Source organism: Neophocaena asiaeorientalis, unplaced genomic scaffold (genome assembly GCF_003031525.2).
Source record: "Neophocaena asiaeorientalis asiaeorientalis breed wild unplaced genomic scaffold, Neophocaena_asiaeorientalis_V1.1 scaffold30, whole genome shotgun sequence".
NCBI lineage: Eukaryota > Metazoa > Chordata > Mammalia > Artiodactyla > Phocoenidae > Neophocaena > Neophocaena asiaeorientalis.
In genome coordinates this window covers 13960176-13975620 of record NW_020174923.1, presented here as the reverse complement: position 1 = coordinate 13975620, position 15445 = coordinate 13960176, and the positions used below count along the sequence as shown (strand labels likewise).

The 15445-nt window shown below is 37.5% G+C and overlaps 1 protein-coding gene across 6 annotated transcripts in view; it reads left to right on the top strand.

Annotated features, from left to right (window-relative positions):
* The window catches only part of CEP95 (centrosomal protein 95), a 57785-nt gene that overhangs the window by 2444 nt on the left and 39896 nt on the right, over positions 1–15445 (top strand). For 4 of the 6 annotated variants that reach the window (XM_024760530.1, XM_024760529.1, XM_024760528.1 and 1 more), the window contains exons 3-6: positions 538–645; positions 3742–3852; positions 6642–6747; positions 8153–8268. In XM_024760530.1, the coding sequence (XP_024616298.1) occupies positions 538–645; positions 3742–3852; positions 6642–6747; positions 8153–8268 (441 nt within the window). Of the gene's footprint in view, positions 1–537; positions 646–3722; positions 3853–6641; positions 6748–8152; positions 8269–15445 lie in introns of those variants that run through there. The other 2 variants (XM_024760532.1, XM_024760531.1) reach the window with 2 other exon arrangements.

Below are 15445 nucleotides of genomic sequence, written 5' to 3'. Positions count from 1 at the left end.
TAGGGTTCAGAGGCAGGTAGTTATTAGACCAGTCTTTTAGAATACTTTTTTCATCCTTCCCCAAGACATTCATCTTCCTCAGTACCAGAGGAGAAACTCCAAATTTAAGTTGTTAAAATCTTTCTGCATTATGCTGATCTTATAAACCTTTATACCAGTAATTCCCAATAGGCTGCTTTAACAGGACATACACAAACCCCTCCTTCACACCTGCCTATGGCTATAGGTTAAAGTGTCCCTTGTATTTTCTCCCTTATTAGAGTATTAGCATCTCCTTGAATTCAGGGACCTTTTTAGCTTTCTTTAACACAGTGCTTATTATAGAGCATGTTTATATATATGTTGGTTGAATAAATATTCAGCCATATTCAATCAAATATTCAGCCACTAAAGATTCTACTTTGTGGAATTCAGGCTCTGTTTATCTGTATGTTATAGCTTGCTCTGTTTGGGCAGAGCTCAGAGGCCTGGTCAGAGACAGGTAGATGAAAACTTGGACTCTCATAGATGCAAAATTATGTAGTTTTTTTCCCACAGACCTCATAGCTATTCCCAGGAGTCAAGAGGATGAAGCTCACAATGTACAAGCAGTAATTGATTCATTGGCTTTGGATTATCTGCAGGTCAGCTTGTCTCACATAACAGGTTGGTATATACTTAACCATCAGATAATTTTGCGTTTTACTAAAATAATTTGTTTTGTAGCATTCTAGATATTGTTTAACCAAATGAGTAAGCTTGTGAAATAGACCAAACAGCAAGACTGAGCCAAGACTATTCACTGGTATAGTTAAGACAACCATCCTTACGAGCTTTTCCAGGAGTCATACACTGAGTTTGGGATAGGTCTAAGATACAAGAATCCTAGCTGGTAGTTTGAGGTGTGTTTTGTTGTTGTTACTTTAAAGCTCTCAGTCTCCTTGTTTGTAGTTGCTAAGAATTAGAAACACCTAAATGTCCGTTAATAGGGACAGGTTAAATAAATTATTGTAGCTCCATATAGGGAACTACTCTGCAGCTGTGAAATGATTGATGATGCTCTGTATACAACGTTCCATATTAGTGGAATGATCTCTAATATATGCTGTATGAGGAAAACGTGTTGTGGTTATAATGCTAATGTGCAGAGTATGCTACTGTTTGTAAAAACAAAGGTGGGGGGAAATACATGCAGGTGATTGAATGCCAAAGGACTCTCTAGAAGCATATGCAAAAAACCTGTAATACTGATTACCTCCAATAACAGGAACTACAGGGCTGCAGGACAAGGGTGGGATGAGGCTTTTCATTTTATACCTTCTGAACTTTTTGAATTTTGAACCATGTGAATGTATTACCTGTTCAAAATAAATAAAACCATAAATTGTTTTTCAGACTTTTTCCAAAAAAGTGTACGTGCTTGTATTCAAAAGCCAGACATACCAAATACATTTGTAAATCCCTATTTTTGGTAAATAGAAAATGAGGATTAGTTCAGTAAATTATTACAAGCTAATGAACAGAGGGAATCTTGGGGACTTGAAACTATACTTAAGTCACTAAGCAAAGGTTTATACTGTTTTATTCTTTGACAGTCGTTAAAAGAGGTATATGTTAATAAGGATAGGTCACTTACATCTCTTATTTTGATACATCAATAAGAACAGATTTTTACAAAAATACTCTGTCTTAAGTTTTTTAGTGCAGTTCTAGGTGAATGAATGTGGTAAACTAGTTTGGAGAAAATTCATTTTGAGGGATAACCCTGGGATTTCCCTGTTCTTTTGAAATTTGGAATGGCTTTATCACCCGAGTAGAGTAATTTCTGGTATTTGTGTTTACTAAATAAACATACTGTACACCACGGTTGTGTCTGCTTATAGAACTTTTTGATGCAGAGCTGCCCCTGACAACTCATACCCACCCCATCCCCATGGAAAGTTGCGAAACTGCTTACCTCCTCCAGTAGACTGCAAGGCAGCTTTTTACTCCTTCTGTGCTGTTTAAAGCAGTTTCTCTGGGACTTCCCTGGTGGCGCAGTGGTTAAGAATCCACCTGCCGATGCAGGGGACACAGGTTCGATCCCTGGTCCGGGAGGATCCCACATGCCACAGAGCAGCTAAGCCCGTGTGCCACAACTACTGAGCCTGTGCTCTAGAGCCTGCAAGCCACAACTACTGAAGCCTGCGCACCACAACTACTGAAGCCCACCCACCTAGAGCCCGGGCTCTGCAACAAGAGAAGCCACCGCAATAAGAAGCCCGTGCACCACAATGAAGAGTAGCCCCTGCTCGCTGCAACTAGAGAAAGCCTGCGTGCAGCAATGAAGACCCAATACAGCCAAAAATAAGTAAATTTATTAAAGAAAAGAAAAATAAAGCAGTTTCTCCTACATCATGAAGCACTGCATTCTGGCGGGCAGTCTTAGTTGCTGGGTTGGCAGAGTATGCTCCCCATCCTAGAAACCAGAAGTCTTGGGTATGTCCTTGGGGTATGCTTGTGTATCTTGTTAAGCCAGAAAACATAGGGCTTAAAAACAAGATTTCTGTTCAGCCGTTTTAAACAAAAAAACTCTCAAACATTGATTATCTTTACTAGAGTGTTGTAAAACATCAAATTTCTGGTTTAGGTTTGTTTTGCATCATGACTGAAGTTATGAATGGCTAGATGATCTCAAATATCAAATTCCAACTCTGCCTCTCCCATACTTGTTTGAATTCATGCCAGCTCTGATCTCGCAAAGGACAACCCAGGTGTCTCAGCAGTTAAGTTCCATCCATACCTGATGTTGATTGGAGTCCATTTTAGGTGACATTAAACATGTCAAGTTTCCATGCTTTTGCCAGTCCATGTTTTGTTAACATTTCAACTTAACATTTATTAAAAATCTATTATAGGCCAGATACTGTGCTAGGGACTGTTTAAAGATTAGTTTTAGGTATAAAGCGGGTATAGTGGGAGGTAAGGCTGGAGAGGTTGGGGGTGAGGTGAGATTAAAAGTGGTTTTATATGCAGGGACCCATGGTCAGTTTTATTTATTTATTTATTTTTTATTTTTTGGGGTACGCGGGCCTCTCACTGGTGCGGCCTCTTCCGTTACGGAGCACAGGCTCCGGACGCGCAGGCCCAGCAGCCATGGCTCATGGGCTCAGCTGCTCCGCAGCCTGTGGGATCCTCCCAGACCAGGGCATGAACCCGCGTCCCCTGCATCAGCAGGCGGACTCTCAACCACTGTGCCACCAGGGAAGCCCCATGGTCAGCTTTTAATCAAAAAATGGCATAATCTATACAAAGTGGATAGGAGTTAACAAATTTCAAAAATTAGGAATTCCTGATGAGAGTATCCCAAGTATTTTGTGTGTTTTATATTACTCTACTGCTATTGTTTTCAGAACAAACCACTATCTGAAAGTGTTCCCTCCTGCAATTTTTTTTACCAACCTAATAAAGTTCAGCTTAGTTGCTTTATTTATACTTCAGTATAAAACTTAGAGGATGAAGTCCACTTATTTTGCTTCTTGATAAATGAAGGACTATGCCAATGAATTATCAACCATACTATTCAAGACTACCCCTTTTTCTTCAGATATAATCAAGCATCAGGAAATTAATGTTTTTAATATTTATAATATTTTTTCTCCTGGATTAATTTATAATCCTTGTATCGTGAACAATATTTTCACAGTGGTATGTCCATTTCAAAATTATGAGGCTTTCAATTTCTTGGTTAATTTTTTTAATAGCTCTGTATTCTGTGTTCAGGAGAAAATATAGTGAAAGGAGATAAAGAATCTATTAAGAATCTCCTAGAAATATTTGATGGGTTACTGGAGTATCTTACAGAACACATCAGTGAAACATCTCACGAGAAAAGTAAGTTTAAGAAAAAAATTTGGTTTGATTTATATTCTGTGTTATGTCTCTTTGTCTTTTATCTTTTTGCCTATTTCTCTCCATAGGAATTAGAATCACTAGTACACTATATCTGATAAATTTAATTATAAATTAAATTTCAGTTCTCATTGTTTCAAGTGGTTGAAACCTCTATCCTAGGCTACCATCATGTCTTTCGTTAACTTGGATATTGCTTATAAGTTACTTTAAAGCTAATCTATAATAGAAAGCTAAATCTGACTAAAATTGCTTACTATCCTATTATTACGTGAAATTCCTTACTCCAAAATGTTCTATGTCAGAACTGCCATTTTTGTTATAAATTTGGATACTGGGGAGGCATCAGCAGGAAGGGTTGGTACATTTCTGTCTCCAACCTACACTTCAGTTTGTGACAGCGTGAATATTTTTTATTTCACTCGTCAAGTGACTCAGTTCTCCAAATCGTAACCGTTAATTGTATGAAATTTTGATATTATGTTTTTTAATGATAAAGATCATTATTGCTGTATTATTTTCCGAAGGTGTCATGGTTATTTAAACTGGAATAAGTGCTATTCATAATCTTTGGCTCCATAAATCCCATTTCTAGGGATTTGTCCTAAGAAAATAATACCAAAGAAAGGTGCTTGAAGGTCTTCATGCAATGTTATTTGTCATTGGGGGAAAAAAACAAAACAAAGAACTTTATGTCTTAACAGTTTGAGATTGGTCAGTAAATAATACTGTATGTATTAATACACAGTGAATAATATATGACCCATATTAGAATGGGTTTACTATTGTAAAGTTATCCAAAACAAGTTTTTAGCAGTAATAGCAATTAGTATAAATTCTAATACAAATGAAGACAAAAAATTGGGGCAGGCTCATCATTCCTAATTTTCACATTGTTGATGGTGAGACCTATGCTGTGAATATAACATCTGAAATTAATCTTAAATTCTTTAGTTAGAGATAGTTTTCTACCTTTTATCCTTGTTGCTGAAAAAGACTTAAAAGCATATAGAGATAAGGCCTAGAAGGAAAGAAAGATTGAAAGGCACACCACACTGTACATTTCTTTTTTTTATTTCAAAAAACTTGAGTTTTGAGTGTTTAATATATGTTAAATATCAGCCTAGGTAGTCTGGGAAGATTCAGAGCTGCATGCCATGTTTATTGCTCTCAAAGAAAACTATACTCAAGTCAGGGAGACTGCCATAAATACATACAGTAAAAACATCGTAGGAGAATTGGGAGGGAGTGAATGACATGGAAAAACTCACCTAATTCAAGGCTACCAGTAGCTATTTCGATGCTCTGTGGCTTTTTAGTCATTTTAGCAGCAAGAGTAAGGGGAAGAAAACTACCTAAAAGAGTAATTAATTTGAAATGTTCTAACGACAGCAGTCTTTATGATGTAGTACTTGATCGCGTGTAGGGGAGGGATGATAGGCAGTGGGAATGGAGAGGAGGACAGAAATGAGGCTGGTAATAATGAAATGCTGAGCGGGGGATCTTCCCAGGGGAGATCAGTAGGATATGATAAGCTTAGTGCTGCTAGAAGGGAGTTTGCTCAGATGGGGCCTCCCTATGTGATAGTACTGTAGTTGGAGAATGTTTTCTGAAGTCTGATTCTCACCTTTGCAGGTCCAAGTTTATATAGCAGTATTACCTAGAGCTGATCAGAATCTTCAACGTGCCAATTAATAATGGGAAATAAATCTGTATTATCACTAGTCAGGTCAGGTACAGAGCAGTTTCTTCTGAGCTAGCATTATCATTTACCGCTGAAGATCAAGGGATTTGAAGGCAGACTATGGGCTTAATGCTGCCACTCACTGTATGACTCACTAAGTTTCATCCCTCACTGTAGGACTGAAGCAGTCTAAGCCTGTTTTCTCTTCTGAAATTTTTTCATGATTGTAGTGAAGGTTAATAGATATGCATAAGTAAGTTAGCATTGAGCCTAGCCCAGAGTAAATATACAATGAATATTGACTAATGTTGTTAAAATGTTGCTTGGTGAATATAGAAACAGAAAAAAGTGAAGGTGGTTGTTGAAATAGGAAATCTTTAGAAGTGGGATGGGAATATCCAGACGGGTATATCTGAAGTAGGAGGTTTCACCCACATACCTCCTGAAATCACTTCCCTAGTGAGTTACTGCCACTGTGAAAGTGTATTTCTTAAGTATGTTGGGGTAGAAAACAGGTTGAGAGTCTTTTTTTTTTTTTTTTTTTTTTTTTGGGTGTGCTGTGTGGCATGAGGGATCCTAGCTCCCCGACCAGGGATTGAACCCGTGCCCCTACAGTGGAAGCACAGAGTCTTAACCACCAGACCGCCAGGGAAGTCCCAAGGTTGATAGTCTTAAGGAAAATTTCATCCACACCTTGATGTGGTCTCACTCTTATCTTAGGCTAGGGCATGATTGTCTTGGAGCTTGAGGTAGGCTGACATAGTCATGTTTTTCTGAAGCCACATCCTAGTCACCTTGCCTCAGATATCTCTAACTCACAGATAGAGAGGTGTAAAGAATACTAAATGAACCTACCACCTGGCTTAAAAAATAGAACATTGCTAATACAACTGTAGACCCTGCTTTTAAAGCAACACTTGCGTGCTCATTGCAAGTAATGATTTGGTTCTCACTTCACTTTCACAAGAGCCCAGTGTACCAGGAAGGGGTTGAGGGTATTTTACTGTCCTTACCTCTACCCATCCCCTGTAGAGAAACAGTTGTATTAACTTGGGTTTTTGGTATTGCTTTTATCTGTTCTAAACAGGTGAAACTGGACAGCGTTCTAAAGAATCCCATCGAGGAGACCCTTTGGAAGAGCGAGAAAGTACTAAAGAATCCAGATCATCATGGAAAAGAGTTTCTTTTGAGAGGTAGCACTCAATGTGTGTGAATTTAAGCAAAACAAGTTATGCTTTTCCTTCTACTAAGAATTAAAATTGTACACAATATACCAGAATGGCAGCAAAAAAACAAAGCTGATGTGAAAATTTACTAACTTCTCATGTTTTAAACCTCCCTGAGGGAGTTTTAAGAACCTCGAGCTATATATAATACTTAATTCTCAGCATTAGCCACCTACTTAATTTAAAACATTTCCCTTAATCATCAAAGTAATTCATGTTCCTTGCTGAAAACTTGGAAAGTACAGAGGAATAAAAAAGAAGCAAAAAAAGAAAAAAGATGAACTGTATCATTCAGAACTAAGTAACTGCTTGTTAACATTTTGTTGTAATTTAGCCTTCTTTACTGTTTTTTCTTTTGGGGATTTAGTCGTATTGTCTGTATAATTTTGTTTCCTGCATTTTATAGTTTAACACATCAAGTCTTTTCCTAACTTGATAAACTCTTTACAATCAATTTTAATCACTGTATAACATATCATGCATATGGGTGCATCATAATTGACTAAACCACGCCTCTGAAGTGGAGGTAGTTATTCCTTTTTTCAAATTATTATTTTTTAATGTGATACATACTTCTGTTTATTCTTTCTCTACTCTGCTTCCACTCATATATTTAAGCTACATTCCGAGTGGAAGACTATGAATGACATAAGGCTATTAAAAGTTGCCAAATTACTTTCCCAAAAGGCTGTGACTATTTAAATACCCACCAGCAGTATAAAAGTACTGGGTTACTGCACCCTCATCAACCAGTATCATCGACCAATACCAGAGTTATAAAATTGCTGTTTTCATAGGCAAAATGTAATGTTGTTGCAGGTTTGATTGTACTTCTGCTAAGTAGAGGTTGAACATGCTGCTATGATTTTCCTTTTAAGTATCCAATTATCAGTTTTTTTATGGAGTTTGTCATGGTTTGAAAAGCACAGGCAAAGCCTTCTTGTTTAAATATAGTATGTTGTAGAAAATGTGTCTTAAAGGAGACCATCAGGAAATAAATTTTTTGACTTTATTTTTCATTATTAGATTAAAAATAACAAAAGTGCAACAATTAAAGGATGTTTAATACAAAATTAATATCCTACCTAGATTCCCTTCACTTCCACACCTCTAAAGTAACCAGTATTTATTGTTCTCTATGTATATTCGCCTATACATTTAACCCTTGACACTTTATACACAGCTTTTCCCACCATACGTGTATCAGTTAAAACAGTTAAGCAGCAGAAGGAAAAGTCTCCTGTTTTCTGCACATAACAATGACGAATCTGAACATCCATAGGCAGGCTACTTGAAGCAGCTCTTGGGGTCCTCACAGAAAGGGCCCTTTGTGGTCAGGCCAGGCCATCAGTAAGTGAGGAAACTCTTTCAGGTGCTCCTCATCATCTGAGGCATTGGGCCCCTCTTGGGGTGGAGATGAAGCAGAAGCCACTGGTGAAATAATTAGACTTGGAGACACAGCACACACCTTTTCTCTAAGAAGTAATGGTGAGTAGTTAAACTTCACATATCAGTTATTGTTATTCAACATAAAACTGTGAAAATGTAAATAGTTATACTTAGAAGTGTTTAAAAGTTGAGAAGAATAGAGAGAGCCCTAACTGGACATCAAAATTGAAATTCCAGAATACTGCCATTACCTACTGTATATGAACAGTTGTCCAGAATGAGTCAATTGGGAGGCCTAGGCGCATGGGCAAATAGGTAGATGCAAGTTTGTCATGTAATATGTGGGACTTGATACCCTAGGAAGAAAATTCTGGATGCAGCTTAACAGTTTGGTCACACTCAGAATACCACCTAAGTATAGTTTCCTGAGCTGGGTGACTCACTTTTTTCATGGTGTCAACCAAGTGTGTACATCCAGTGGCAGTTTTTCTCCCAGGCTTCAGGCCATATTTCCAACAGTCCCTGCTTATACACAGTAAACCTGAATATCTCTCAGGCCTGTTTTGAGACTCTTACCTTGCCCTCCTCCAGCCATCCCACTTCCTGTTCTGCCCATCTTGGTTGTCTTGCTTTTCTCTTGGCATCATATAGTTTCTTTTTTCTTTTCTTTTTTTGGCTGTGCCACGCAGCTTGCAGGATCTCAGTTTCCCGACCAGGGATTGAACCTGGGCCACGGCAGTGAAAGCCCAGAATCCTAACCACTAGGCCACCAGGGAACTTCCAACATCATATAGTTTCTTTTGTTGGAATGCTCTTCCTTTCTCTTTCTGGCAAACTCACTCTATACAAAGCCCAACCTCTGAGGCTCTGTATTCCTACATTGTGGTCTTCTCACCTTGATTATTATGTAAACTGTGAGTTCCAGGGACAGTAGCGACCTCATATTCATTCAGCAAATACTTATTTAATGCCTTCCCTTTGCCAGGCAGTGGTGATACAGTAGTAAACAGAAGAGACACAGACACAAATCCCTTCCCTTATAGAACATATATTCTACTTGTGGAGGCAGTCAATAAATAAGACAAATAAGTGAAATGTCTAATAAAATTATTCATATTCGTCTTAGTATTCCAAAAATTAGCAAAACATTAGGCCCACAATAAGTATTTTTTTTTTAATGGAAGAACAGGAATGCTAGAGTAGAATTAAGTACATTAAATTATGGGAATCAAGTGGCCTGTATTCTCTTCCAGACTCTGCTACTGGCTGTGTGACTTTGGACAAGCCCCTTATCTTTTCTGAGCCTCTGTTTCTTCAAGTGTGAAATTAGAGAATTAAACTAAACCATCTTTGAAATCCCTTTCAGCATTAACACTCTAATTCCAAGGAATAGACACACCATTCCAAGGAATTGTGTTCGAAAAACCTATGTCTGGGAGGTCAGACAGTAAGCCAAAGACATTTACTCGCCACTGGGATGGGCAAAGTAGCAGAATGACCAGTCAAGTGTAGGTAATGCAAGAATGTTTCTTCAAGGTAGAGAGTCAGATGAAAGGGATGGTGATTTTAGAAATGGTGTTCTGTGATAGCAAGTGCCATGTAGAAAGGTTATATCTATTAAAAGTGAATTATTATTTTCAGATTTTAACTTCAGATTATAATGCAATTAAAAGGAAAAAAAGAAATGGTTGAGAGGGCTTCCCTGGTGGCGCAGTGGTTGAGAGTCTGCCTGCCGACACAGGGGACACGGGTTCGTGTCCCAGTCCGGGAAGATCCCACATGCCGCGGAGCGGCTGGGCTCATGAGCCATGGGTGCTGAGCCTGTGCGTCCGGAGTCTGTGCTCTGCAACAGGAGAGGTCACAACAGTGAGAGGCCCATGTACCGCAAAAAAAAAAAGGAATGGTTGAGAGAAAAGCCAGGCTAAGGTGTTTGGGTTTGATGTCATATGGTAGCTTCCTTTTATATTTGGATTTAATTCATCAGATAAATGTCATCATATACATTCTTAGACATCTAATTTAGGCTTTAATTCCAGGACTATAAATCTTTTTTATTGCAATATAATTGACATATAACATTATATTACTTATACAGATGTACAATATGATTCTTCAGTAGTATGTATTGCAAAATGATTACCACAGTATGTCTAGTTAATATTCGTTACCAAAAAAATTACAAACTTTTTTCTTGTGATGAGAACTTTTAAGATCTACTCTATTAGCAACTTTCAAATATACAACACAGTATTTTGTTCTTAAACCTTTTTTAAAATTGAGATATAGTTGATGTACAATATTATATGTTACAGGTGTACAGCATAGTGATTCACAACTTGTAAATTTTTATATTCCATTTATAGTTATTATAAAGTATTGGCTATATTCCCTGTGTTGTACAATATATCTTTGTATCTTATTTTATACATAATAGTTTGTACCTCTTAACCCCTTCCCTGTCTTGCCCCCTCCCCACTGGTAACCACTAGTTTGTTCTCTACATCTGTGTGTTTGTTTCCTTTTTGTTATATTCACTAGTTTGTTTTATTTTTTAGCTTCCACATATAAGTGATATCATATAGTATTTGTTTTTCTGTCTGACTTACATCATTTAGCATAATACCCTCCAGGTCCATCCATGTTGTTGCAAATGGCAAAATTTTCATTCCATTTTTATGGGTGAGTAGTAGTCCATTGTATATATATATATACACCACATTTTCTCTATCCATCCTTTTTTTTTTTGTTGTTCCATCCATTTGTTGATGGACACAGGTTGCTTCCGTTTCTTGGCAATTATAAATAATGCTGCTATGAATGTTGGGGGTGCATGTATCTTTTCAAATTAGTGTTCCCATTTATTTTGGTTATATAACCAGAAGTGGAGTTGCTGGGTCATATGGTAGTTCTGTTTTTAGCTTTTTGAAAAACTGTTACACTGTTCTCCATAGTGGCAGCACCAATTTGCATTCCCACCCGTAGTGTACAAGGGTTCCCTTTTTTCCACATCCTCACCAGCATTTGTTATCTGTGGTCTTTTTTTTTGGGGGGGGGGGCTCAACATACACTTTTTTTAATGTATTTTTTTATTAAATTTTATTGGAGTATAGTTGGTTTACAATGTTGTGTTAATTTCTTCTGTATGGCAAAGTGAATCAGTTATATGTATACATATATTTTCTCTTCTTTAGATTTCCTTCCCATTTAGGTCACCACAGAGCATTGAGTAGAGTTCCCTGTGCTATACAGTAGGTTCTCATTAGTTATCTATTTTATACATAGTAGTGTATATATGTCGATCATAATCTCCCAATTCATCCCACCCGCCCCCTTCCCCCCTTGATATCCATAAGTTTGTTCACTATATCTGTGTCTCTATTTCTGCTTTGCAAATAAGTTCATCTGTACCATTTTTCTAGATTCCACATGTAAGTGATATTATACAATATATTTCTCTTTCTGACTTACTTCACTCTGTATGACACTCTCTAGGTCTATCCACGTCTCTGCAAATGGCATTATTTCATTCTTTTTTTATGGCTGAGTCGTACTGCATTGTATATATGTACCACATCTTCTTTATCCATCCCTCTCTTGATAGACATTTAGGTTGCTTCCATGTCCTGGCTATTGTAAATAGTGCTGCAGTGAACATTGGAGTGCATGTATCTTTTTGAATTACGGTTTTCTCTGGGTATCTGTGGTCTTTTTGATGATAGACATTCTGAGTGTGAGGTGTGAGGTGATATCTCATTGTGGTTTTAATTTGCATTTCTCTGATGATTAGCGATATCGAGCATCTCTTCATGTGCCTGTTAGCCATCTGTATGTCTTTTTGGGAAAAATGTCTGTTCGGGTCTTCTGCCCTTTTTTTTGCGGTACGCGGGCCTCTCGCTGTTGTGGCCTCTCCCGCTGCGGAGCACAGGCTCCGGACACGCAGGCTCACGGCCCCAGCCGCTCCGTGGCATGTGGGATCTTCCCAGCCCGGGGCACGAACCCGTGTCCCCTGCATTGGCAGGCGGACTCTCAACCACTGCGCCACCAGGGAAGCCCTTCTGCCCATTTTTTAATTGGGCTTGTTTTTTTTGATATTGAGTTGTATGAGCCTTTTATATATTTTGGATATTAATCCCTTTGTCAGTCATCTCATTAGCAAATATTTTCTAATTTTAAAGGTTGTCTTTTTTTGTTTGTTTTTCTGGCCACGCTGCGTGGCATGTGGGATTTTAGTTCCCTGTCCAGGGATCGAACCTGCACCCCCTGCATTGGAAGCACAGAGTCTCAACCTCTGGACCATCCCTAAAGGTTGTCTTTTTTTGTTTGTTTTTCTGGCCACGCTGCGTGGCATGTGGGATTTTAGTTCCCTGTCCAGGGATCGAACCTGCACCCCCTGCATTGGAAGCACAGAGTCTCAACCTCTGGACCATCCCTAAAGGTTGTCTTTTTGTTGATGGTTTTCTTTGCTGTGCAAAATCTTATAAGTCTAACTAGGTCCCATTTGTTTATTTTTGCTTTTATTTCCTTTGCTTTAGGAGACAGAGCCAAAAAGATACTGCTACAATTTATGTCAAAGAGTGTTCTGCGTATGTTTTCTTCTAGGAGTTTTATGGTTTTTGGTCTTACATTTAGACCTATAACCCATTTTGAGTTTACTTTTGTATATGGTGTGAGAAAATGTTGTAATTTCATTCTTTTACATGTAGCTGTCTAGTTTTCCTAGCACCACTTATTGAAGGACTGTCTTTTTCTCTGTTGTATATTGTTGCCTCCTTGTCATAGATTAATTGACCTTCAGTGTGTGGGTTTATTTCTAGGCTCTCTATTCTGTTCCACTGATTTATGTATCTGGCTTTGTGCCAGTTCCATACTGTTTTGATTACTGTAGCTTTGTAGTATAGTCTGAAGTCAGGGAGCGTGAACCCTACAGCTCCTTTCTTGCTCAAGATTGTTTTGGCTATTCAGGGTCTTTTGTGTTTCCGTACAAATTTTAACATTATTTGTTCTAGTTCTGTGAAAAATGTCATTGGTAATTTGGTAGGGATTGCATTGAATATGTGAATTGCCTTGACTAGTATAGTCAATTTAACAATATTCTTCCAATTCTTGAACGTGGTATATCTTTACATCTGTGTGTCATCTTCAGTTTCTTTCATCAGTGTCTTATAGTTTTTTGGGTACAGGTCTTTTACCTCCTTAGGTAGGTTTATTCCTGGGTGTTTTATTCTTTTTGGTGCAGTGACAAATGGGGTTGTTTCCTTAATTTCTTTTTCTGATAGTTTGTTGTTAGTGTATAAAATTGTGACAGATTTCTTCATATTAATTTTGTGTCCTGCAACTTTACTGAATTCACTGGTGAGCTCTGGTAGTTTTCTGGTGGCTTCTTTAGGATTTTCTATATATAGTATCATGTCATCTGCAAACTGATAGTTTTACTTCTTCCTTTCCAATTTAGATTCCTTTTATTTTTTTCTCTTGTCTGATTGCTGTGGCTAGGACTTTCAATTCTATGTTGCATAAATGTGGTGAGAGAGGGCATCCTTGTCTTGTTCCTGATCTTAGAGGAAATGCTTTTGGCTTTTCACCATTGAGTATGATGTTAACTGTGGGTTTCTTACATATGGCCTTTATTACATTGAGGTATGTTCCCTCTATGCCCACTTTCTGGAGAGTTTTTATCATAAATGGGTGTTGAATTTTGTCAAAAGCTTTTTCTGCATCTATTAAGATGATCCTTTGATTTTTATTCTTTCAGTTTGTTAATGTGGTGTATCACATTAACAAATTTGCAGATTCTGAAAATCTTTGCATCCCTGGGATAAATCCCACTTGATCATGGTGTAGGATCCTTTCAATGCGTTGTTGGATTCGATTTGCTAATATTTCATTGAGAATTTCTGCATCTATGTTCACCAGTGATTTGTGGGCCTGTAATTTTCTGTTTTTGTGGTATCTTTGTCTGGTTTTGGTATCAATGTGATGCTGGCCTCATTGAGTGAGTTCGGAAGTGTTCCTTCCTCTGTAATTTTTTGGAATAGTTTGAGAAGATTAGGTGTTAACTCTTCTCTACGTGTTTGGTAGAATTCAGCTGTGAAGCCATCTGGTCCTGGACTTTTTGTTTGTTGAGAGTTTTTAAATTAGTGATTCAGTTTCGTTACTGATAATTGGTCTGATCGTATTTTCTATTTCTTCCTGGTTCAGTCTTGGGAGATTGTACATTTCTAAGAATTTGTCCTTTTCTTCTAGGTTGTCCATTTTATTGGCATCTAGTTGTTTGTAGTAGTCTCTTATGATCTTTTGTATTTCTTTGGTGCTGGTTGTAACTTTTCTTTTTTCCCTTCTGATTTTATTGATTTGGACCTTCTCTCTTTTTTTCTTGATGAGTCTGGCTAAAGGTTTATCAATTTTGTTTGTTTTTTCAAAGAACCAATTCTTAGTTTCATTGATCTTTTCTACTGTTTTTTTTTAGTCTCTATTTTATGTTTCTGCTTTGACTTTTCTTTCCTTCTACTAACTTTGGGTTTTGTCTGTGCTTTTTTTAGTTCTTTTAGGTATAAGGTTAGGTTGTTTATTTGAGGTTTTTTTGTTTCCTGAGGTAAGCTTGTATCACTAACTTCCCTCTTAGAACTGCATTTGCTGCATCCCGTAGATTTTGGATTATTATGTTTTTGTTTTCATTTGTCTCCAGGTATTTTTTTAATTCCTCTTTGATTTCTTCAGTGATACATTGATTGTTTAACAGCATATCGCTTAACGTCTATGTGTTTGTGTTTTTTGCAGTTTTTCTTGTAGTTGATTACTAGCTTCCTAGTGTTGTGGTCAGAAAAGATTCTTGATGTGATTTCAGTTTTCTTAAATTTACTGAGGTTTATTTTGTGGCCTAGCATGTGATCTATCCTGGAGAATGTTCCATGTGCACTTGAAAAGAATGTGCATGCTGCTTCTTTTGGATCGAATGTTCTGTACATCTATTAAGCCCATCTGGTCTAATGTGTCATTTAAGGCTAGTGTTTCCCTATTGATTTTCCATCTGGATGATCTGCCCATTGATGTAAGTGGGGTGTTAAAGTCCCTTATTATTACTGTGTTACTGTCAGTTTCTTCCTTTATGTCTGTTAATGTTTGCTTTATGTATTGAGGTGCTTGTGTATTGGGTGCATATCTGTTTACAGTTATTATGTCTTCTTCTTGGATTGATCCCTTGATCATAATTTAATGTTCTCCTTTGTCTTTTGTAATAGTCTTTAATGTCTATTTTGTCTAATATGAGTATTGCTAC